The sequence below is a fragment of the Stegodyphus dumicola genome, chromosome 3 (genome assembly GCF_044657685.1).
Source record: "Stegodyphus dumicola isolate Sdum_Otavi_A_Nest chromosome 3, ASM4465768v1".
NCBI classification, from domain to species: domain Eukaryota; kingdom Metazoa; phylum Arthropoda; class Arachnida; order Araneae; family Eresidae; genus Stegodyphus; species Stegodyphus dumicola.
Window position 1 is genome coordinate 46,624,970 of NC_140770.1, and position 26,417 is coordinate 46,651,386.

The window sequence follows — 26,417 nt, forward strand, 5'->3', positions numbered from 1 at the left end:
CCTCCCTTTTTTCTTTATAAGTTGCTTTGCACTAGGCGCGCTGACTCCCCATGTTTTGTGTGCCCTGACATATCGTCTGATGTCAAAGTGCTGATATTTACTTATACATCACATTCTATTGAGTTAGTTTTTCATTGTATTGATCGAAAAAAGCTCTTTTCAATAATTTCATTGTTGGATGTTGAAAAGTGAATTTGTTGCTTAAGTTTTGCACACCAGTTGTATATTTGTATTCATTAATGAGATACAATTTGTTATTTATTATATTTAACTTTCCGATATTTTGTGTGTATTCAGATATGTTACAAATGTCTCTTTATACCATTTTGAAAAAAATGCTTCTAATTTTTTTCAGGTCCTTGACATATGCACCGACCAAAAGAACAGAACTAATATGAAAGAAGTTGGAAAGATACTTTTACCTGTGTTGGGACATGACCACGAAGGCTAGTTTTATTTTCAAGAACAAATTAGCCCTAAAATGCTTAATTGGTTTTGTAGGAATAAAATCAAATTTTGTTTAAGTACTGTATTATTGTTTAAGCATTTTAATGTTTCAACAATAAAATCAATACTTACAGAATTGCATTCGGTTGCAAATGATACTTAAGTTTACATTTTCGAGAGCCACCAAACGGGAGAAAGTGATTAGTGACGCCGACTGCGATACCGAGGAGCCCTGCTTCGAATCCCGGAGAAGGCATGGAGGCACTGAAAATATACGGCGAGCAGTCCTCTTGAGAAATTGATGGTAAGGAAAGAGAGTTGGAAGAACCTGAGACCTGTCCCATGGGGCGCTCTCCTTCAAACCTGGGGCGGAACTGAACAAAGTAAATCCTATCTGACAGGCAGACATTTTATCGTTCATGTATGTGATACATAGTCCGCTTATCATGCTACACTAACAGTCGCTCTACAAGGATTCCTCCTTGGGATATATATTAATATTTACGTGAATACTACTCCTCTTTAATATTTACGTAAATGACATTACCACCAAACCTACACCAACAATGTATGCTGACGACACAGCAATCCTGACACAAAATGCATTTATTACTCCAGTTATCCAACGTTAACAGAAGCACATTCATACGCTCCAGACTTGGCTAAATAAAATGGAAAATTCCTGTAAATGTTGACAAGACCCAAGTCATCTTGTTTACCAAGAAGAAAACGTTCAAGAATAACCTCATATTTTTATGGCACCACTATTCCCTGGGATAAGCAAGTCTCATATCTTGTGGTGATACTAAGTAATACTCACACATAAACCTCCACACATTATATCTATCATTTAGAAATTTCGAGTACGTAAAGCTCAACTTTTCCCCTTAATTGCTCGAAAGAGTATTCTTTCTATAGACTATAAGTTTCTCATTTATAAATCCGTTTTGCTTCCTATGTTATGCTATTGCATGCCCTATTTCGGTGCATTCCCATCGTTCGAGTAGAAAAAGACTGCAAATGGTACATAATAGTGTTCTGTGCCAGATAACAAATTTACCTTGGCACGTAAGAAATAGCAAAATTCACGAGAACTGAAAATTGAGCTATTAAGAACACATTACTACCAGATCGCAAAAATTTTTTACAGGAAACTAAAACTAATTAATAATTCCGCTATTAAAATCTATGACTATGATGTTAATGACTTTTAAGAAATTAGCAACATTTTTGCTCCTCAATGCCAATTGAGTTTGGTACACATTTCTTAATATCTTTTTTTTTTTTTTTTTTTTTACATGAAATTACATGTTGGAGCGTTTTGAAATTTGGCATCTTTTTTTTTTTTTTTTTTTTGAGCGATAATAACGCCAAATGTGATTTACGCACTTTGTTAAAATCATTTGGAAGTATAAGCGATGACTTTTTTCTCACTCGTCTACGATGAAAAATGAAAGGGAAAATAGTTTGCTATAAATTAAGAAGTTCGCCAAGTAAATTATTCTTGGCAAAAACTGGACTAAAAAAAAAAAAAAAAAGCCAAGCTGAATTTTTGAATTTCTCCGTAAATTTCGCTCAAAATTTAATATTTAAGCATAATTTGAGTCATAGAATTGAAATATGGAAAAAATTGGCATATTATTTCAGAAAAAGTCCGATTTTGTGTCAAAATACCTATGTTACAACAACGCTATATATAAATCTAATATATATACAAGGTTCGGCTATTAATTTCCAGGACTCATGGAATAACTCAGAAGAAAAAAAGGTTAAAGACATAGCCATTTATTCAAAGTAATCCCCATCAGCCGTAATGCACGCCTGTGCTCGGCTGTACAAATTTTGGAAAGAAGTTTTAAAGTCCTTTTGGAATGCTCTTTAATACTGACGTTACAGTTTTCTTGATGGCTTCGACATCCTGAAATCTTGTTCCCTTCAGCGAATTTTTCAGCTTAAGAAACAGGAAAAAGTCTGCGGGTGCTAAGTCTGGAGAGTATGGTGGATGCTGCATTTCAACGACACTATGCTGGGCTAAGAATCGCCTCACAGGCAACGCAATTTCTGGGCGGGCATTATCATGTAGCAGGAGCCAACTTCCTTTTTGTTGAAAATGAAGCCTCACTCTACGATTTCGTTTTCGAAGTCGGTCAAGAACTTCTGTGTAGAACTGTCCATTGACAGTCATGTTAGGAGGAAGAAATTCATGATGAATGAGTCCATCGCAATCGAAGAAAGCGACTAACATGACCTTGATTTTGGACTTTTCAAATCGAAATTTTTTCTGCCTTGGTGAACTTGGAGACCGCCATTTTGGAGCTTTGACGCTTGGTTTCAGTGTCATATTGATAACACCAATACTCGTCTTCCGTGACTATCCTATCCAGGAAAGCAGGGTCAGCATCAGGGTTGTCGATAAGTTCGCCACATGCGTCCAGTCTCAATTGCTTTTGTTCGTCCCTTAAATTGTGAGGAACGAATCGAACAAATCTTGCGTTTGCCTATGTCTTGCGTCAAAATTCGCAGAACCGTCTCTTTGTCCATGTTGAATTGATTGGCGAGTACTCGAATAGTCAATCGATGATCACATTTCACCATATCGCGAACTTTTTCAATTGCTTCTGACGTGCGTACGGACTGCGGCCGACGTGTGTGTGGATCATCTTCGACGCTTTCGCACTTGTCCCGAAAGCGTTTAAACCATTCAAAAGTTCTTGAGCGAGATAATGCTTCCTCGCCGTAAACTTGTTTTAACATCTCGTAGGTTTCCGCAGCTGTCTTGCCCAATTTGAAGCAAAATTTAATGTTAATTCTTTGCTCCCTTTTCACTTCGACAATAGGAATTTAAGAGCTACGTTTTAATGCGCCTTTTCCACCAGAACCACTTACTTCAGAATGGCGCCGATTGCACTACACATGCGCAAGAAAACGCTCTTCAATATGCAGCCATTAGCGTCATCTTCCGACTTTTCGTTTTCCTACAGTTACGTCAGTCCTGGAAATTAATAGCCGGACCTTGTACTAAGTCGCGCGCTTTCGAGACTTGAAAAGCGCAATCTGAATTTCGTCAATTGTCCCAGTAGAACGGAAGATATAAAACTGCCCCGCCCTTTTTTTTTCTTCTCGCCTTGTACCTATTTTCTACAAGCATCGTACTGCGAGCAATGACCTCACCGGTAACATTTGCTATACATTCCATTTGTTTGAAATGATTTCCAAAACCTTGAAACTACACTGTATCTCATGTTCAATTCCCTAGAAACATCTGTTTTACACTTCTCAAAAGTGAAATGGAAAGACCAAGGAAGAATGCACATAGCGTCATTCAAATTGCAGGAGCGAGAGTTGTGAGGTGGATATACAAATAATAAAAGTTGGGCCCATATTGGATCACGTGGTAAGCACATGCGGGCTATAAAGTTCAGCCACTTTCCCTTCTCATAAACAGCATCTGAGAATTTATGGAGCATTGGAGACTTTCGAAGAAGCATAAAAAATGCCTCTGAGACGACATCAGTTAAAGAACGGGGAACGTGATCGTATTATTGAACTCCATAAACTTGGTTTGTTGCGGCGCACAATAGTCACTCGTATTGGGCACAACGTGAGTACCATCCAATGTTGTGTCACAAGATGGATTTAGGAAGGTGTACGTGCACGTCGAAGAGGAAGTGGAGCGCATAGACCGGCGTATTTCAGCAGTCAACTATTGAAGACCCTTTCTCCATGTCACGTGAAGTCCAACGCCGGTTGACCGGTGGATCTGTGTCCACCCAAAACTATATGCAACAGATTGAAGTATACTTATGTTCACAGGTACCAGCCACAGGGGTACCATTGACAACCGAACACAAGACTAAACGCTTGGTGTGGTGTCAGCATCATAGTGCGTGGACAATCGAATGGCTTCGGGTTTGGTTCACAGATGAATCTCGTTTCTGGCTGTGGAGAAATGACGGAGAAATGTCAAAGAACATGGCGGCGACCCGGATAACGCTAAGAAACAGGCCATTTCGCCGAGCGTACACCGATACTGCACCGGGCATTATGGTTTGGAGTGGCATAATGTTTGATCCCAAGACGCCCCAGGTACACATTAACAGCAGTTTGACAGCGGACCGCTACGTTACACAAGTTGTAGAGCCTGTTGTTCTGCCCTGGTTGCAGGGCACACCCAATATGGTATTCCAGCAAAAATATGCCAAGCCGCATGTTGGCTTACTCTTAACAGCCTGACCGGATCTGACATCCTACTCTTGCCAGCAGTCTCTTCAGATCTAATCCCATCGAACACCTGCAGGATGTCACTGGACATGACATTAACCGAGGACCTTGGCCACAAACTCTGGATGATCTGCGCACAGGAGTACATTTGGCTCGGCAAAGGCTACTTCAGGCAACCGTCAATGAACTCACTGATAGCATGCCTCGTCGGATTGCGGGCTTTATCGCTGCCTGAGGTGGGAACATTAGATACTGAATAAATTGGTTTATAATGATTTTATGTGTCTGTTTTTAATCATTTGTATATCTATCTCACAACTCTCGATCCTGCAATTTGCATGATGCTACGAGCATTCTTTGTTGGTGATGCAATTTCACTTTTAAGGAGTGTATTTCACCCTTCTTCAAGCCTGCCAATAACACAGCCAGGTTAAAAATCATCTAAATTGGGGGTCTTCAACCTTTCACGCCCGAGGGCCACATCAACAAATTCACAAAGATCCGCGGGCCACATGCCTGTCAAAAAAAAAAAAAAAAAAAAAAAAAAAGAAAGAAAGTCTAGTCAAATTTATATATGTATATAAAAAAGGAAGGTTTGTTTTGCAAGACTACAATTCATTCTAAGCAAAGAGATAGTGTTACACATTGTACATTGGTTCCAAAAAGCCAAAGGGAAATCGAATTAAAATGTTTTGCAACTTTTTTTAACTATGAAAAAAAGATATAAAGATGACTGACTGTACAGAAAGAAGTTGCAAAAATGCATTTACAATTTAAAAAAAAAAAAAACTTACATTACTAGTGGAGATTGTAGTTACTTAAGTTGTAATGTGAAATTTGACAATTCTTAAAGTTTCCTCAAAATGTCTGTCTGTCAGCCGTGTTCTTGTTTTTGATTTTAGAATTTTCATTTTACTAAAAAGCTGTTCGCATATGTAGGTACTGCCAAAGACAGAAGACATGAAGAGTGGATGTTTACGAATTCCCGGATACTTGTTTCGATCATGTACTTCGAATAAACGTAAATTAATCTAGGATTTTCAGGAAACTTGCATTTTGCTGCAGTCACAATGTAAATCTATAAATTCTAATTGAAGTTCAGTTGGAACACTTCCAACGTCTACTGAAAATGGTGAGGAGAACAATAAAATCTGATAAAAATTTTACTTTCACGAAAATTGGAAAATCTGCTTTTGAATTCCTATTTCAAATTGTAGATAATTATTTGAATTCCATGTTGTATAGTTCCTTACACACTCCATTAAGTTTGGAAAATGAGTGGAATTCGTATTTATCAACTGACATTCCATAGGATTAATTTTATCTCAAAAGCTTTCAGAAAGTAATAAAGATTATGAACAAGTAGATCTTTTCCCAGTAAGTGATAGTTCAAATCATTGAGATGACCTGCAATATCGGCAAGAAATGCAAAGGCTCTCCCCCATTTCTCATCACTGAACTTGTGATTAGATATCCCTTTAGATTCCATAAATCGTTGAACTTCGCTCTTGAAAGAAAACAGGTGCTGAAACATCTTTCCTCGGCTCAACCAACGTACTTCCGCGTAATACTGTTACGAAATGTACAGGCGCAGTGAGTTAGCTTCCCCGCAAAGCAGTTTTAGGGTTGCCACATTTGACGAGAAATCGCTTGTTTGGCGACAAAATTGGCGGTATACTATGGACGGATGGAGAGGCTTCTGGAATGAATTCTTACCAGTTTAGACCAGAATGTTCTCGAACACAAGCCGAAAGCTATATAAACCCTGCTGGACCGCAGTCAGTAAGTGTGCGTCTCTCATCGAGTGAGTGTGTTTTGTCTAGCGAGTCAATCCCTGCGGAGGTGATCGCGTTGACAGCCGGCCAGCGAGTGCACTGAAAGAGTCTTGTAGAGTAGCGCGGTTAGTGCATCGTCGAGAGAGCGTGTTGAGCTCCGGAAAAGACTGAACCGAGAGTCAGGAGCTGTGCTTTGTGTGTCGTCGAGTGCATTGCGAGTCGTAGCGTGGAGAGTACGTGGAGTTCCGAGAACGACCAAACAGAGTCGGGAGCAGTACTTCGGAAAGCAGTGTCGGGTGCTTTGCAGGAAGCTGTCTCCACCGTTATTGCCTGACAGTGTGAAGGCTGTGTCACTGATTGTTCCAGCGTGTTTACAGTAGATTTTCGATGACTGTAAAAAGTGACTTTGGAGTTGTCCTGATTAATATTGGACAAATAAAGTGTGTTTCGATACTTCATCAAGTGTCATCGTTATTTACTGCAAATCCACACAAACCCCGCACGAACGTGAAGGAAGAAAATAACGCAACAACTGGTGTCAGAAGAAGGGGAAAAAAAAACGTAACAATACACAAAAACACCATATTCAGCTTCCAAATCACTTAAGAACTGTTGAAATTGCCTGTGATTAAGTCCTTTAGCCGAATGAAATTAAACACTTTTACAACATCATTCATAACATGTTGTTCAAAGTCTGAGGGATTTCTTGCACAAATTTTCTTGGTGGATGATGCAGTGGAAAGTCATCATAGTATTATTTCCACTTGTCTTCACATCAGATCTGAGTAATGTTTATTACTCCTATTTTCTCTCTAGTCATAGATTTAGCACCATCGGTGGTTATAGCAGATATATTACTGAAGTCAACATTACATTTATCCAAAGTTTGTGTCAGACTCGAATAAAAATCTGGTCCTTGTGTCATACCTTTCATACAGCGCACTAAGTGCAGTGGCACTGGCTAATTTCTCTACAATTGAGAAGTCTCTATCAACGCCATGAATAAAAATGGCTACTTGTGCAGTATCTGTTGATTCATCCATTGCTACAGAATAAAACTCAAATTTTTTGCATTTGGATTTTAATTTACTGAATATATCTGTTGCGAGATCCTCTATGTGCAGACAAGCTAATATTCAATATCACTTCAGCCTGTGATGGACAAAGCACATCAACTGCACTCTGAAGACATTCTTTTGCAAATTCTCCATACGCAAAGGGTTTTCCATGCTTAGCAGTTTTTCTGCTATCATGCAACTAACACGAACATATATTTTTGCTTTGGTGAAGTAAAATTCACTCACCTTATCACTTGAAATTGAGAATGACCTTCCAATGCAGAATATTTCTCACTGTGCTTAGTATCATAATGTCTCTTAATGTTGTATTCCTTCACCACAGGCAAACTGTCGTCACAATTAAGGCAAACGTCCTAAAATTCCTCCTTTTCAGTAAATTTTATCTCAAATAATATCAGGCATGTCAATAAAATGTTTCAAATATCATGAATAAGATGTTTTTTTACGACAAAAAGCTGACAAGGGAATTTTTCTTGAAATCAATACTTCTTAAAGTTCTTCAAATTCAAATTTGAGGCCACCAAAATGCCTTCAGCGGGCCACGGGTTGAAGACCCCTAACCTAAATGATGTCGAGAAGACATACTGAAAATTTCAAGTTCGTCAACTGATTCTTTCTTGTTAAACTTTGCTTTTAAACAACAACGGTCAATATGTGTCAAATGCTTTATACCTTTTATCAGCGCTATCACGTGACAAACAACTTCGGCAATCTAAAATTTGCATACGTACAACATGTGTTACTGAACCTGGCATTTATAAGAATTTCCACATTTTCCATTTTGTGGTTGCAATTGCTGCTACTGTCATCTGTCGTTAGCAATCGTCCACCAGTCCATTTAGGTTAACTGTTTCTTAAATTTTAAAGCATTCATTACCTTCTGGTTTCATCAAACTGTGAACCAAGCATGAGAAGACATTGAAATTTTTTTATACACTACCCGAAATTGAAAATTCAACACCAAGAAAGAGCCGCTAGAAAGTGATGAAATTCAGCAAACAGGGAGAGACAGCAACGAACCATAAGTGATCTTTATTTCGAAATGATATGCATAATACACAGCGAGAACAGCGTCGGCTCAGATCACTTTGGATGGCGATACACGAAGAAATACATCTCTAGGTACAGAGTCAATGAGACTATGGATGGTGTTCTGAGGAACAGTTTTCCATTTCCTATTAACCATTTGCCACAGTTCGTTTTCAGAACACAGCAATGGCAAGGTCTGCAAATGGCCTCCAAATTACATCCCAAATGTGTTCGATTGGTGAGAGATCAGGAGTGAATGGTGGCCAGGGAAGCATCTGAAAACAATAAAATCTACATTATTATTTTACAAAGAATTAATTGGCTGTTTAATGAGCTGCGACATCCTGTAGAATTTGTTTATATGCAAAGTTGAAATAAAGTTAAGTTCTTGATATAAATTTATATTTATATTTTCTACTTTACAATTCTCCTTTCTTTCTTTTTTTAGTCCAAAGGGGGAATTTGCCGAGGACTATTAATTTCGTTTTGGTATTTTGCGATAATTCCTTTTTCAAATTGTTGAGACCAAATATTATCGCTCTGTGTTATATTTAATGAAATTAAATAATGAATCTGCATAAATGTATGTATGTTTCTCGCAGCATGATAAAACAACGGTACCTAGAACCATCAAATTTTGAATAACGTAACCTCCTACCGAATATGGGCATCTGGAAGCCTGCATTTTGGAATTTGACATTTGTTTTATTATCGATTTCATATTTTGTAACATGTTAATGACTTTTCTGATTAACAAACTCAGCGATTTCAAAGCCAGCAATGGCAACACTGGATGAAGGGGGGGGAACATTTTTATCTCCAGCGCGCGAGACTGTTTACCGGAAATTCTAAAGATATGTTCATTTTAAAATTATTTTGCGATATAGCTGTTGAATTGAATTTTATGGTTTAAGTGCAAGGAACATGGTATTAATAAATAAAGGTAACATACAAAACGTTAAAAAAGGCCCACTTGGGCGTAATGTAAAATCTGAAAGCTTTCAGTTTTTTTTTATTAGTCCAGAAGTGCTATTAATTTCAGTTTGAAATTTTGCTTTGAAAAGCTTAAATGTCGGTTCGTTTTTTCAAACTGTTGCCACCAAATATTGCAACCTTGTATTATACTTACAGAAATTAAATAATGAAGGAGCTGCATAAATGTAAGCATGTTTCTCACATTCTGACAAAATGAAAGTACCTAGCACTATCAAATTTTGAGTAATGTATGTTTCCACCCAAATGTGATCATCTGGAAGCCCAATTTTGGAATTTCTTTTATTATTTATTTCATTTAGTGGAAAATCAAAAGAATTTTTGATTAACAAACACGACAATTTCAAAGCAAGCAAAGGTAACACCTGTACAGAGAAAGAAACATTATCTCCAGCGCGTGAGACTGTGTATTGGAAATTCTAAAGTAATGCTCATTTTAAAATTATTTTGCGATATTGCTGTTGAACTAAATTTTATGATTCAAGCGCAAAGAAGATATTTAATAAATAAAAGTAACCCACAGAATGCTAAAAAGTAAAATCTTAAAGCTTTCAGATTTTTTTTTTTTAGACTTAAAGGGCTATTAGTCTCAAAAGGCAATTTTGTGTCGTTTCACTTTCTGCGCTGGTTCACTTTTCAAACTGTTGCCATAAAACATTATCACCATGTATTATATTTAAAGAAAGCCATCAAATTTTGAAAAACATAGTCCTTCAACCGAACATGGACACTTGGAAGCCCAAATTTTGAATTTTGAATTTGCTTTATTATTTATTTCAAATTCTGGAAAACTTTAATGAATTTTTGATTAACAAACTCAACGATTTCAAAGTGTGCAATGAAAACAAGGGGGGACCCATTTTTATCTTCAGCGCACAAGACTGCATATCGGAAATTTTAAAGATCTGCTGTTTGAAAATATTTTGTGATATTGCTGTTGAACTGAATTTCATGTGGTTTAAACATGAAGAACATGGTATTTAATAAATAAAGGGTAAGACACAAAAGGTTTTTAAAAAAATCTCTTTTAGGCGTAATATAAAATCTGAAAACTTTTAGATTTCCTTTTTTAGTATGTGCGTTCCAGAAACATATATATTTTCAGGTTTAAGACCTATGCACTTGCATCCTAAGTCTAGATCTACTACGTATAAAATAATATAAAACTAGCTGATGTGTACACCATGACTTCCTTGTACGGAATATTAAATTATTCGCATTTTTTCCTGCATTTCATTTAAACTTACTTCCTCGAATAAAATTTCAAATAATCATTGATCAATGATTATTTGAAATTCATTAATTATCCATCAATTTCTAGTCTTTGCAAAATATTACAGTCAAAAGTCATTAATTCGGACACCCATAGTCCGGAATGATCTATAATCCGGACCTCAAAGCTACAAACTTTCTCCGCATGCGTCGCGTTCACGCATGCGCACAGGCATTTACGAGTGCACGTTTAATGTGTAATGGACGGTATAAGCTGAGCTAAAATTATCTAATTCAGTTAATGTTGCAGATTGCGTTGTTCCTTAATCTTCAAATTGGATCTGGCTTATTATTTTTTGCAGACTGTTAGAGCAATTTTATAAAAGTAAGCTTGAACTTTCGATTATGTCAAATAGAATTTCCGATATATATTTACTAATATGTAAAGGATCTACAAAGAGAAAGTATGTTTTGAAGTCCGAAATCTGTTTATCAATTTCACGCCGTGGTGCGCAATGAATTGGAAGTTGATCTGTCAGCACTATCCTTATCTTCAGCGCAGATGTTTTTATTTTATTTTGCTTATAATTCCTTACTAAATGTAGTATTTCATCTCGATGTACTCCGCCTTTGATATGATTTAAATCAAGTTCCTCGTCATCAGAATTCGCTTCCGATAGTGAAGAAGGTGACCCAGAGGTTATTGAAAACGAAAAAATTTCGATTGACAAATTAGTTGGTATTCTCAACACAGCAATTATAGGACTTGAACAGCGGAACTTTGTAACTAAACAAGAAATTATGTCTGTTTAATAGTATTAAAGAAAAAGTATTATCACATGAAACGAAGCAACGTAAACAACTTACATTGAAAGAAATGTTTAATAAAGTAAATAAATAAATATTAAGCTTTTTCTTTTTGTAAATTTTGATACCCTTTAGATCATAATTGTTCTTTATTTCATAAATTACGGTTTCATATTTTTAATTTTCTAATTTCTGCATGCCATCTTACCAGATTTAAACTGATGATCTATAATCTGGAATCGCCAAAGTCCCGACGAGTCCGGATTAACGACTTTTGACTGTAGTTCTTAATTTTTTACTTTATGTCTTTAATCATATACATATGCAGTCAAAAGTCGTTAATCCAGACTCGTCAGGACCTCGGCGATTCCGGATTATCGATTTTTCCGGATTATAGATCATCAGTTTCAATCTCGTAAGATGGCATGCAGAAATTCTAAAATTAAAAATATGAAACCGTAATTTATGAAATAAAGAACAATTATGATCTAAAGGGTATCAAAATTTACACACACACAAAAAAAAGCTTAATATTTATCTGTTTATTTTATTAAACATTTCTTTCAATGTAAGTTGTTTAAATTGCTTCATTTTATGTGATAATACTTTCTCTTTAATTCTATAAGCAGACATAATTTCTTGTTCAGTTACAAAGTTCCGCTGTTCAAGTCCTGTAATTGCTGTGCCGAGAATACCGACTAACTTGTCAATCGAAATTTTTTTCGTTTTCACTAACCTCTCTGTCACCTTCTTCATGTCTTTATCCATTTTTTGCAGCAGTTCCACTCTTTGTTTGATGGACATCAAAACATACTTTCGTTTTGTAGATCCTTTGGGAGCTCCAGCATCGGAATTTCTATTTGACATAATTGAAAGTTCAAGTTTACTTTTATAAAATTGCTCTTACAGTCTGCAAAAAATAATAAGCCGGATCCAATTCGAAGATTAAGGAATAACGCAATCATCAACATTAACTGAAATAGATAATTAGATAATTTTAGCTTATACCGCCCGTTATACATAAAACGCACACGCAAAAACATATTCTGCGCTTGCGCACATGCATGTGCGCAGTCGTAACGGTCTTACGTGCACTCATAAACGCCTATGGACATGTGTCTACGTGGCGCATGCGCAGATAGTTTTTAGCTTTGAGGTCCGGATTATAGATCATTCTGGATTATGGGTGTCCGAACTAATGACTTTTGACTGTATTTATATACTTTTGGTGCTTCCGATTACAACCAAAATGCTTTGGTTTAATCTTAGTACACGGCAACATAGGATTTTGGCGACATTATGATGAGCAGTAAATGAGTCATTTTGGAGTTGGCGTCAATTTTCAGAATCGCACGAAGGCTGTACCGTATACTAGGATTTAACTAGAGATGCACTTTTACATGTTATAGCAGTCCTATATACAAAATTTTAACTTTCTGAGGCTACTCGTTTTTGAGTTATGCGAGATACATGTGTACGTATTTACAGAAGCCACGAAAAAAAATCTCTTCAGAATTCGTTTTAAATCAGTTTTATAATTTTTTTGTGGAAAAGAGTCCATTATTTTGTCCTTACGTACAGATGTCAAGCAAAAACATTGTTAAATTGCATTCGACAGCGGTCAAAATGGATATTTTCCTTGAAATATGATACCCGAAATTTTTTGCTATTACAATACTTCCTTTTTACTTCATACAAGGAAGTAAAAAACTGAGCTCATTGAGCTGAATAGCAGAATGGATATACATACTTTTGGTGCGGCCGATTGCAACCAAAAAAAGGAGGTGCACAGCTACATGTTACAGCAGTCCTGTATACAAAGCTTCAACGCTCTGACGCAACTCATTTTTCAATTATGAGAAATATATACGTACATACGTATAAGCACCACAAAAAATCTCTTCTGAATCTCTATTAAATCAGTTTTATAATTCGTTTGGGGGGAAAAGAGTCCTTTATTCTGTCCTTACACACAGATGTCCTGCAAAAACATCATTAAATTGCATTCAATAGCAGTCAAAATGGATATTTTCATTGAAATATGAAGCTCAGAATTTTTCGTGATTACAGTGCTTCGTAAAAGGAAATAAAAAAGAAACATTTTCTGAAACCCTTGAAGAACTAGTTACATAATAATGATTTATCTTGGTTGTATAGAGAATAAATGTATTATATCAGTTTATTTAGTTAATTTTATATCTCTCTGAAGATTTAAACATTTTGTTTAATTCTAAAAATTAAGAACAAAATTAAATATTTTTTCTACAACATGTTGACTGCTAACTACTAGATAACTCAGAGTTTGCATACTGACTACAAAGTGATTTTATTTGGCATTTTTATGCAGCTTCATTATTTTCAGAATATAACAGCATTTAAGGAAAAGTGACTTCTGGGAAAAGAAATAAAAATAAATGCTGGTTTACATGAACTGAAAAGTAATAATTTCAATGTTAAATTTAAATTTTTAACAAACATGTAACTACGTAAAAAGCAAATTTAAAGTTAAAATAATTTTAAAATGTGCAAACATATAAAAGATTTAATTTTTGAATTAATCTACAATATCATTTAAATTCAGATAGCATTAGTAAATCAAGTGCAAAACATAACCATGAAAATAAATCACCAATTTAGCAAATTAAAATTAATCTAAAAATTTTTTAAAAAATACACAAGTGAATGAATTTCAATGTTAATATTTATTCACAATATATATATATATATATATATATATATAAAAAAAAAAAAAAGCTAGATTATTACACTCAAACGGTTGTTTTTTTAAACGTTTTCTGTGTTACCTTTATTTATTAAATATCATGTTTTTCGCACTTGAACCCTAAATTCAGTTTAACAGCAATATCGCAAAATAATTTAAAAAAATGAATATATCTTTAGAACTTTCACTATACAGTCTTGTGCGCTGGAGATAAAAATGTTTCCCCCCCATACAGTGTAGCCATTGCTCGCTTTGAAATCGTTGAGTTTGTCAATCAAAATATTCTTTAAAGTTTTTCAACAAATGAAATAGATAATAAAATAAATTTCAAATTCGGACTTCCAGATGCCTCTATTCGAGTGCAGAATTATGTTATTCAAAATTTGATGGTCTAGATACCATGGAATAGAAAATGGTCTAGATACCATTGTTTTAAAACAATGCAAGAAACATACATACATTTATGTAGATTCTTCATTACAGTCAAAAGTCGTTAATTCGGACACCCATAATTCGGAATGATCTATAATCCGGACCTCAAAACTAAAAACTTTCTGCGCATGCGCCGCGTTGACACATGCGCATAGGCGTTTACGCGTGCGCGTAAGACCTTTTACGACTGCGCATATGAGTGTGCGCAAGTGCAGAATACGTTTTCGCGTGCGCGTTTTATGTATAATGGACGTATAAGCTAAAATTATCTAATTATCTATTTCAGTTAATGTTGATGATTGCGTTGTTCCTTAATTTTCGAATTGGATCCGGCTTATTATTTTTTGCAGACTGTAAGAGCAATTTTATAAAAGTAAGCTTAAACTTTCGATTATATCAAATAGAATTTCCGATATATATTTGTTAATATGTAAAGGATCTAAAGCGAAAGTATGTTTTGAAATCCGAAATCTGTTTATCAATTTCACGCTGCTCGGCGGGGGGGGGGACGCCGCGCGGCGGGCGCGTAATGTATTGGAAGTTGATCTGTCAACACTATCCTTATCTTCAGGGCAGATGTTTTTATTTTATTTGGCTTATAATTGAAGATCAGATGTTTTTATTTTATTTGGCTTATAATTCCTTACCAAATGTAGTATTTCATCTCGATATGCTCCGTCTTTGATATGATTTAAAACAAGTTCCTCGTCATTATAATTCGCTTCCGATAGCGAAGAAAAGTAACAGAGGTTATTGAAAACGAAAAAATTTAAAAATTTCGATTGACAAATTAGTCGGTGTTCTTGACACAGCAATTATAGGACTTGAACAGCAATTATAGGACTTTGTAACTGAACAACAAATTATGTCTGTTTAATAGAATTAAAGAGAAAGTATTATCACATGAAACGAAGCAAAACTTAAACAACTTACATTGAAAGAAATGTTTATTTAAGTAAACAAATAAATATTAAGCTTTTTCTTTTTGCAAATTTTGATACCCTTTAGATCATAATTGTTCTTTATTTCATAAATTACAGTTTCATATTTTTAATTTTAGAATTTCTGCATGCCATCTTACGAGATTTAAACTGATGATCTATAATCCGGAAAAATCGATAATCCGGAATCGCCGAAGTCCCGACGAGTCCGGATTAACGACTTTTGACTGTATTTAATTTCTTTAAATATAATACATGGCGATAATATTTGGTGGCAACAATTTGAAAAGTTATATGTCATTTATAGTGATTCAATGCAAAATGCCAAAACAAAACTAATAGGCCTTCCGGGCTAATGCCCTTTGGGATAAAAAAAAAAAAAAATCTGAAAGCCTTCAGATTACATTATGCCCCAAAGAACTTTTTTTTAATGTTTTGTATGCCACATTTATTTATTAAATATCATGTTCTTCGCTCTTAAACCATAAAAATCAATTCAACAGCAATATTGCAAAATAATTTAAAACAAGCATATCTTTAGGATTTCGGATACACAGTCTCACGCGTGGGAGATAAAAATAGTTGTTTTTTTTTTTTTCCCACACAGTGTTGCCATTGCTTGCTTTGAAATCGTTGAGTTTGTCAATCAAAAATTCTTTAAAGTTTTCCAACAAATAAAATAGATAATGAAAGAAATTTCAAATTTGAGCTTCTAGATGCCCATATTTAGTGGAAGATTATGTTATTCAAAATTTGATGGCTCTAGCTACTGCTGTTTTATCATAATGCGAGAAACATACATACATTTTTGCAGATTCTTCATTATTTAATCTCTTTAAATATAATACAGTGCATATATATTGCATATATATCCCACAATATTTGGTGGGAATATTTTTGAAAAGTGAACCGTGATTTCAATGCAAAATGCCAAAACAAAATTAATAGTCCTTTTGGGCAAATTGCCCCTTTGGATTAAAAACTTTTATGATATACAGTCAAAAGTCTTTAATCCGGACTTGTCGGGATTTCACCGATTCCGGATTGTAGATCATCAATTTAAATCTGGTAAGATGGCATGCAGAAATTATAAAATTAAAAATATGAAACCAGAATTTATGAAGTAAAGAGCAATTATTATCCAATGGGTATCAAAATTTACAAAAAAAAAAAAAAAAAAAAAAGGCCTAATATTTATTTGTTTACTTTATTAAACATTTCTTTCAACACGCGCATGCGTAAAGCATACATTACGCATAGTCGAAATTAGAAAATTGCAATCAGAAAACCATTTGATGTGTATTCGTGATATTTATAATGATGATTATCAAAAACGGAGTACATCGAGATGAAATACTACATTTAGTAAGGAATTATCAGCTGAATAAAATAAAAACATCTGCCCTGAAGATGAGGATAGTGCTGACAGATAAACTTCCAGTTCATTGCATGCCGCGACGTCCCCCCCCCGGCAGAGCAGCGTGAAATTGATAAACAGATTTCGGAATGGTTAGAGAAACAAAGGACATGCCTTCATCCTTTTCTGCAGCAATTCAACTTTTTGTTTGATGGACATTGAAACATGCTTTCGCTTTGTAGATCCTTCGGCAGCTCCAGAATCGAAAATTCTTTTTGACATAATTGAAAGTTCAAGCTTACTTTTATAAAATTGCTCTAACAGTTTGCAAAAAATAATAAGCCCGATCGAATTAGAAGATTAAGGAACAAAGCAATCTGCAACAGTAACTGAAATAGATAATTAGATAATTTTAGCTTAGCTTTATACTGTCCGTTATATATTAAACACGCGTGCATAAACGCATGTGTGCATGGCGCATGCATACAGGTATTATGCACAGTTTGTAGCTTTGAGGTCCAGATTATATATCATTTCGGATTATGGACGTCCGGATTAAAGACTTTTGACTGTATTTTAAAACAAGCATGGGTGCAGATTTGAGATGACTTTGCTGGATACTTTTTTTCAGTGAACGAGATATTCTATTAATAATGAAGCAAACTACTTTTTTAAACTGTATTTGTATTATTATTAAAATTTTGAATAATATAATGTGGTTAAACAAAACTGGCTTCAGATATTCGAATTCTGAAATTTGGAGCAAACACATTACTTTTTAAATAAAGTAAATTTTACAGAACAAAAAATAATAAATAAACAGAAAATGAAGAGCTCAGTTAGGAGAAATAGTAACCATTATTTTATTAAAAAATTTGATAAAAAGTGAATTTGAAAGAAAATATAAAACAGAATTCAAATTTATGTATGTGAAAGAAAAAGCATTAGATAAACACAATTAACAGACCCATTAAATAGTAAAATATTATAAAATGTGAAATACAGCAATAAAATAAACTGATCATTGTAAATAACACCCCTGTGATTTTTAGCTAACTTCCACCCTTATCAAATACATGAAATCAAATTTTTATCCTTATGAAATATATCACACTATATCAAATATAATATGATTAACACATTGAGAAAAATAGTATTTTCAAATCACATACTAATTGAATAATTTTCTTCAGTAGTTTTAAAAACAGCTGAATATTTAAAAATTCAATAACTAACTCTGTCATACTTAAAAACCTAATGACTATATCCATTCCTGTTTTAATCAAATATACTTTGGTGACTTAATCTTTTATTTTAATGATGATTAAGTGCATTTTCTTGCTGATTTTCATATTGAGAATGCCTTAAGAATGAGTTAATAAACAATAAAATAATATATAAAACACATAAATATAGTAAAATACTTTTAGTATAGAGCTACATATTATTACTACAGAGATATTTTCCTTCTATATAACATTCCTGCTTTAAAATACACATTTAACAATCTAATACATCCTAATTATGGAATAGTACACTAAAGCATATTGTAATTATACAGTCTAAAAGAACTAGAAGAATCTAGAAGCCTAAAACATATAACAGTTAGAAATTAATAATGATCAATTTAGTTTTCACTCTTAAAAAGTACTTAATTTTTCAGAATAGCAACAATGTAACTATTTTATTGGCACCAGAGATGCTATTAGTCTTGATTTTCAATTTTTTGCCCAAATCACTTGTTTCGACTTTATTTTCAAATAAAAGGATGGTGCCACCAAATGTTATTACTATGCATTATTTTTACAGAAACAATTGGGGTTATAAAAAAAGCATCAGAACACAAATAAAAGGATACTGTCACCGAATGATATTGTCCTGCATTATTTATAATGAAATAGAGCAAATATTAAACAAAATGGTGTGGCAACACTCAATTCAGAACTTCTTAAGTTCAACACTTTTTAGTTCTAAAGATATGTAGTTTTTAAATACTTTGTGATTTTGCTGTTCAAATTTATGTGGTGTATGAGTAAAGAATAATAAATAAAGTTAAAAGGATGGAAAAAGTTTTGTAAGTTTATCATATTATGAAAACTGGTCACTAATATGATAAACTGAGAAAAAACTGAAAAAATATATGGCAACACTTAACATTCTATTCTGAATTAAAAAAATTCTGTGAATGTACGGTTGAATTTTATGTGGCATAAGTGTGAAGAAAGCAATGTTTAACCTCTTCGCTCCATATCACACATGAAACGGCTCAGTCTCCCTCTGTGCATCCCGACTTCGAATGTAACACGGGAGCAAAGTGTCACTGATGGCCCACCATACCATATTTCATAAGCTGAAACTGAATGCTTTATTTCAAATGCACATAGTTATCAAAAATGATGCAAAAAATTAATAGAATTTCTAGAGTGTTAACATTGTTGTGATGAATATTATTCATTATTTTATTCTACAAAAGTAAAATGCAGGATGCTAACAACATGCAGTTATGATTTAGATATGTTTCACACAGTGCAAGCATTTTACAAAAATTACAATACGTAAAATTTTTGTTGGTAAATCTGGCAATAAGACATAACAAGCAATGATATTTAAATTCTTAAATTTTCAGTTCACTATTGTAGGGAAGTAATTTAAATATGGGAATATAATCATTATTACAAATACCGCACTAACTCTAAATTTTTATTTTAAGTATTAGGATTTTCTGTTTATGTCATAAGAATTATTATTTAAGCATTGCAAGAATCAAATTTTTAGATAAAAAGCAGATTTATAAGAATTATTTTTTCATGTTAGGCTTAGCGGTAAAAATTCGCTTGGGTATACAGTGATGTTCAGTGCCCTGAGGTAACGGGCACATTCCTTCAGTCAATGTCCAAGTGAGGAAGTTAATAATAAAATCAAAAAGTCGTGTTAGCAAGAGTATATCCTAGAGTAGACTGATAAATGTGAGCTCAATGAGAGCATAATAACCATTAAAAACATCCTCTGGTGCAATGTTAAAATCTGAATCCTTTCAGACTTTGTTCTGCTCTTAATTTGCTACTTATTTCATAAATTTTTAATAAAATTTTTAAAAAACATTTTCGTTTTTTTTTTTTTTTGGTTTCAGCAATATTACTTAATACAAATATAAATATTACCTATTGAAAAAAATATTTAAGGGAAGTTTTTAAGAAGATTAACCTCTGTTTTAAAAAGTAAGCTGTTAGTTTGAAGAATTGCTTGTTTTTAAATATTTAGCTAAACAATGAGTGGCAAAAGTAAGGTAATTCTTTTCAATGCAAAATGTTGATGTAACAGTGATTATTGGTAGTGAAAGTAAGTTGATATTTCATAAATATTTTTGTTCTCTAAAGTTAAAAAAAAAAAAAAAAAAAAAAAAAAAAAAAAAAGATTCTATTCTTGTATCACAAATATCATCTAATTGTTTATTAAGGATTATTTTAAATTTTAAATGAAATTGGTTGGATTTATTTCTTTATGTTTCTGGTTGCCAGGGCAACCAGAAACATAAAGAAATAAGCTACAAATTTTCTGTGCATGCGTCGTTTTGACATTTGCGCAGACCTTTCGTCAACCTTACTTAAGACCTTACCCACTGGGGTGCAACTGGCTGGATCCTATATCCTGACAGAGTACTCTGGGGGAAAAGCATTTTGAGCTTGGCGGTTCCAGAACCTGAGGGAAGGTCGTTTATACGGCCGGACCAAGGGGGATTGCAGAAGTCCCAGAACCGGAGGATCTGGTAGCGTAGTCAGTCTGTGTATTCCGGGTAATGACCTTCGGTGACGGGCAGCCGTGTAGTACTGGCAGGTGCGCATCAACGGCCGGTCAGATCGCCAAACTGACAAAGGTCTGTAGAGGTCCTCCCTCCGGGGTGGTCTCCGAGACCCGTGGTGTGTAAGCATCCGGTGGCCCGGTTCAGCCCCGGAGGATTTGAGAGAGTTTTCTAAAAAGTCTGCACAGGGATTTGAGGCACCCTGGCGTAGCAAGAGTACTAGTTTTAATCTCTAAGCGGACATGTCCGGCCCTCCCACCTGATAGAGGTTGACTGCGGGTGTCACCCTAGTTGCATTAAGTTTGCAGGAGGGGTTAGCATATATTGATTGATTACTTAAGACCTTTACGGCTGCGAATATGCTTGTGCGCGTGCGCAAAATACGTTTACAAGTGCGCGTTTAATGTATAACGGACTGTATAAGGTAAACTAAAATTATCTAATTATCTATTTCAGTTAATGTTTCAGATTGCGTTGTTCCTTAATCTTCGAATTGGATCTGGCTTATTATTTTTTGCAAACTGTTAGAGCAATTTTATAAAAGTAAGCTTGAACTTTCGATTATGTCAAACAGAATTTCTGATATACATTTACTAATATGTAAATGATTTACAAAGCGAAAGTATATTTCGAAGTTCATTAAACAAAAAGTGGAATTGCTACAAAAAATGGATAAAGGCATATCCTTTGTTTATCTAAACTTTAACGTTTGTTTATCTAAACTTTGTTTATCTTTAATGCTGCGGGGGGGCACGCAATGAATTGGAAGTTGATGCGTCAGCACTATCCTTATCTTCAGGGCAGATGTTTTTATTTTATTTGGCTTATAATTCCTTACTGTATTTCATCTCGATGTAATCCGTCTTTGATATGATTTAAATCAAATTCCTCGTCATTATAATTTGCTTCCGATAGCGAAGAAAGTGACAGAGGTTGACAGTTGTTGAAAACGAAAAAAATTTGATTGACAAATTAGTCGGTAGACACAGCAATTATAGGACTTGAACAGCGGTACTTTGTAACTGTACAAGAAATTATGTCTGTTTATAGAATTAAAGGGAATGTATTATCACGTAAAAAACGAAGCAACTTAAACAACTTACATTGAAAGAAATGTTTAATAAAGTAAACAAATAAATATTAAGCTTTTTTTTTGTAAATTTTGATACCCTTTAGATCATAATTGTTCTTTATTTCATAAATTACGGTTTCATATTTTTAATTTTAGAATTTCTGCATGCCATCTTACCAGATTTAAACTGATAATCTATAATCCTGAAAAATCGATAATCCGGAATCGCCGAAGTCCCAACGAGTCCGGATTAACGATTTTTGACTGTAATTGGATTCATTGAATTTTTTTGAACTAGATAGATCAGTTTTACAGGATGTCTAGTAAAGCAGTTCCTGATTCAATATTAAAAATCTCAAAAACACAGATTGTTAGAGTAACCCAAGAGGTATATTTATTGTGAAAATTGTAAGTTTGTTATACAGAAGTTTTTAAATAACAGTTACAGAAGCTGCCAACAGATGGCACAATGCATATAAACAAACAGTGCTCCAAAAGACGTTAGAGCCAGTTCATTCTTGAAATGCGAAAGGAGGTTAGCATGTGGAAGGAAGAGGTTGAAATCACGTATTCCATTGAACAATGTGTGTTTCTGGTACTGGAATACCACAGGTTAGATCAAAGTCCTATGGCGACAAGGCATAATTTTCAAATATGATTGAATGCTCTCAAATGATCTGAGGTGAAAACCATTCACAGGCTCTTCATTAAGTGTCCAACAGACAGGAAGTGTGGCCAATGATCTGGTAAGGAATTTTGGTCACAGACAAACTGTAGCTATTCCTGAAAATGTTGCAAATGTTTCTGGAATTATTCAGGAAAATTCGAGGAAATCCATCTGAAGAACTGCAGCGGAGATTGGTTCGAGTTATTCCAGCATTCAGAAAATACTCAAAAACAGCCTAGATATGTTTCCATTCAAAATCCAAGAGCCAGCATACAGAGCAGGAAGATCTTGCAACTATTCGAAACTTTCATATAATAATCTTACAGCTTTCAGAATAAATATACAGCTTATTGTGTTCCTCTATTAATCTTTGTTTTCAAGATTTTTAATTTTAAACTCAGAGACTCCTTTGCTGGACACCCTGTAAGGAAGGATATTTCTTCTCTAGTGTTTTGTGAGGTTGTGCATTAATACAGTGAATTTGCAGCTATCTCTAGAAAGTTATGAATATCTTGTGTATTTTGTTTTGGTTATAACTTTTGCAATTTCAGGAATGTTAACTTAGGGTCTTATTATATTTATGGGAGATTTTTATAGAAATTAGGTAATGAAATGCAATTTAATTTTTATTGGACTACATGTTTTAAGTTTTATATCAAGGCATTCACAGAAGATTTACTTCTTTTGGTGTTTCAAGATACTGATTAAACAAATTTGAATTTAAATGGAATAACTTAAAAATTACGTGTTTATATAACTAATATAGAACTTAGATTCATCACTCAGTTCAGCACAATGTTTAAGTTCAGTTTTATTCTTGTCTGGCACAAGTGTTAGGGAGAAATTTTAGCTAGCTTGGACAGAAAATAAGGGGACAGGGATTACGAAGGTCTGTAAATAGGAATCACAGTGAAAGAAGCAGTTTTCTCTGTCTCAACAAAAGCCAAGTCAGTTTAAAGTTTGGCAACAGAAAGATAATTTTTTGAAATGCAACATGTTCTGATGATGTAGCAGCAGATGTTAGAAGCAAAAATAGATGATACTTTGCATGTATTTTTGTTCCCTAAATGTAAAAATAAAGCCAATTCTATGTTTAATTATGTATTAATTGATTTCTACCCTGCAGCTGAGGAAACATTTACACCAGTTAGAAAACAACTTAAAAGCTTAACGTGAAATAAATGTAAAACTTTGCAATGCAAGAGATACATTATCGAGTCTTACCTGCTATAAATGAATTTATGTTTTTTCTTTAACAGCTTTCCAGAGATTCTTAATGGTGAAGAATGCCACTTGAGGAAAAGGGGATTAGTCTCAATGACTCAAACTGTAACAGAAGGCTCATGTTTAATTGAAATCATGTCAACAAAAAAGGCTGAAAAAGATTAAATTCACAGCATTATATAAGTGGAATAAAATGAACAAAGACATTTTTTTATTTATTACATATAATAATAATTTATATATTAATAAACATACAAATAATAAATATTTTCCAAATTTAAATTTATAAATACATACATATATATACAGCATAAATTATTTCTAGCAAAACAGAAAATAATTTGCTAGGCATAAGAGACTTTAGTTAAATAGTTAAATTCATGCATAATTGAATATATTCTCTAAAAAAAAAAAAAAAAAAAAAAAAAAAAAGTTCATGAAGACAGCTGTTTGCTCTTACCCCTTAATGGACCCATAAAATTAAAAAAAAAAAAAAAAAAAAAAAAGTCTTTTTTCAACCAATTTTTTTATTCTTTAACTCAATCTCTTTTAACCTCTTTCTTTATTTTCACTTAAAACTGTAGTGGATATATCCTACTGTATTCATATCTGGGGGGAGGGGAAAAAAATCTTGAATTTATTTTCCCAGATGCTTGGAAATAATTTAATTCAGTGTAACTTAGTTAACTGCATTAAAAGCTAACAACTTATAAAATTCTAGTTATTATGAAGTATTAACATTATCCACTTATGAAGAAGCAAATGATACTTGTTAAGTAATCAGACAAGGTATTTGGCTTAAAAGAAAATGAAAATGCTGTGAAGCCTCAAATACCCTAAAATACTAAGTAGTGACAGATTGCTAGGAATCATTCATAAGGAACTGACCACATACATCACTTATAGATACTTGAAAATTATAAAAACGATGTTGATGATAAAGTAGTTGAAATGATAAATGACACAATTATTTATCATTTCAGCTAGATTCATCACTCAGTTCAGCACAATGTTTAAGTTCTAGCAGCTATTAAATATTGATACCCTTGATATGATAAGAAAACTAATAGAACTAAAAGAATGTTCTATTATGTTAGTGAAATTCGGCTATTACAAATAGCTCTTATGGAACTTTGAGTTTGCTGCTATTCCTCTCCAAAGAAATATGCCTTGGGTTTTATTTCCTGTTTAGGACAGGTAGAAAAATACTAAAACTTTACAACCATGCAAGGATAGAAAGTATAGTTGTGGCCAATGTCTATAGTTGGTCACAATATGATTCATTAAGCAACAGTGTTTGAAAGTGACACACTAAAATCTGAGTAAATCCAGAGAAAAATCACTTTTATGGGACATGTGCTTTTCTTGAGTATTATAGTCACCATTCCTAAACTCTGAAAGAAAAGAAAAAAAAAAAAAAAAAAAAAAAAAAAAAAAAATTGCTGGTGGTTCAGATACTGGGCATCTGGGTTTTGGGCTTCATACTGTATCATGCAACAATACAATTTTGATTATACAAGATGAATGGAAGCAGGATTAGGTAACAGAATAATCAGTTTTTACATTAAGAAACTAAACAAATGATTACACATTGAAGTCATTTAACATTCAAAAATTAGATTTGACATGTACTGCTTTTATTCTCAATTAATAACTTCATGTGAAATAAAATTTTATTAAAGAAAAGATTATATTGTTTAAAATGACCCATTATTGAATTGAAACAACATGAAAACCACAAATATGGATCTGAAATTACAAAGTATTGAAAAATTGATTACGCATAAAGTTACACAATTCTAAAATTTCATTGCTATGTTATTGGCAAAGTATGAAACACCGGCATTGTATAGAATGCCAGATGTTTTTAGGCAAAGTATGAAATATGAGAATTATTACATACTTTCCCTAGGCACTGTATAGAATGACAAATGTTATTTAGGCAAATATGAAAAAATGTCCTGCTAATGCTATTATATATATAACGTGCATTTCTGAAAAATACAAATCTTATTTTTGAAAACAATGAGAGTGCCATTAAGAAAAATTTATTCAAAATACATAAAGAAAAACGAAAGTTGTACAAAACAAAATTTATGCCTTTCTTACTAAGGGGAAAAAACCATATAAAAATAAGAAATTAAAATTAACCTACTTAACCTATCATGTTGCAACATGATAGGCTTGAATGACATTTCATCCAATTTTTCACACAAAGACATTTCATATTTTGTCACTTTGTTTTACGCATATATTTGACAAATCTTTGGCCGCTTCTACTGAACTGAGCAGTTGCAACTGACTTGAGAGGAATTTCGTGATCAGGGATGTCTTCAATTTTAAGCAAGTTCTTAGGGCATAAAGTGAATTGTGATCTTGCATATACTTGTTTTAAAATTCCTTCAGAAGTTCTAAGTTAGTAGAAACCATCCTCTGTCGCACTTATTACAACAGCCAATATATTGTGCAAATAACATCACCCCTTGTTGACATCAGGAATAAGAACTCACACAGTAGTTCCCAAAGAAGCAGCGGGAAATTTATTTTTCCGATTTCATTAAATTTTTTTGGCTTGTTTATCCAGACTGATTTTAGAATTTATTTTACCTTCAATAGCATTTTCGGTTTTAAAAACAAAGG

At 33.6% G+C, this 26,417-nt stretch overlaps 2 protein-coding genes across 6 annotated transcripts in view; one reads left to right on the forward strand and one right to left on the reverse strand.

Annotated features, from left to right (window-relative positions):
- LOC118194727 (EF-hand domain-containing protein 1-like) overlaps positions 1 to 588 on the forward strand; it is a 65,391-nt gene extending 64,803 nt beyond the window's left edge. For both annotated transcript variants that reach the window (XM_035365916.2, XM_035365917.2), the window contains one exon: positions 356 to 588. In XM_035365916.2, the coding sequence (XP_035221807.1) occupies positions 356 to 451 (96 nt within the window). In that variant the 3' untranslated portion in view covers positions 452 to 588. The remainder of the gene's footprint in view (positions 1 to 355) is intronic.
- Positions 589 to 1,974: 1,386 nt separating this feature from the next.
- The window catches only part of LOC118194729 (histone-lysine N-methyltransferase SETMAR-like), a 33,359-nt gene continuing 8,916 nt past the window's right edge, over positions 1,975 to 26,417 (reverse strand). For 2 of the 4 annotated variants that reach the window (XM_085812842.1, XM_085812840.1), the window contains exons 2-3: positions 23,778 to 23,880; positions 1,975 to 8,826 (exon numbers count right to left, since the gene is read on the reverse strand). In XM_085812842.1, the coding sequence (XP_085668968.1) occupies positions 2,303 to 2,788 (486 nt within the window). In that variant the 5' untranslated portion in view covers positions 2,789 to 8,826; positions 23,778 to 23,880 and the 3' untranslated portion in view covers positions 1,975 to 2,302. Of the gene's footprint in view, positions 8,827 to 23,777; positions 23,929 to 26,417 lie in introns of all 4 variants that reach the window. The other 2 variants (XM_085812839.1, XM_085812838.1) reach the window with 1 other exon arrangement.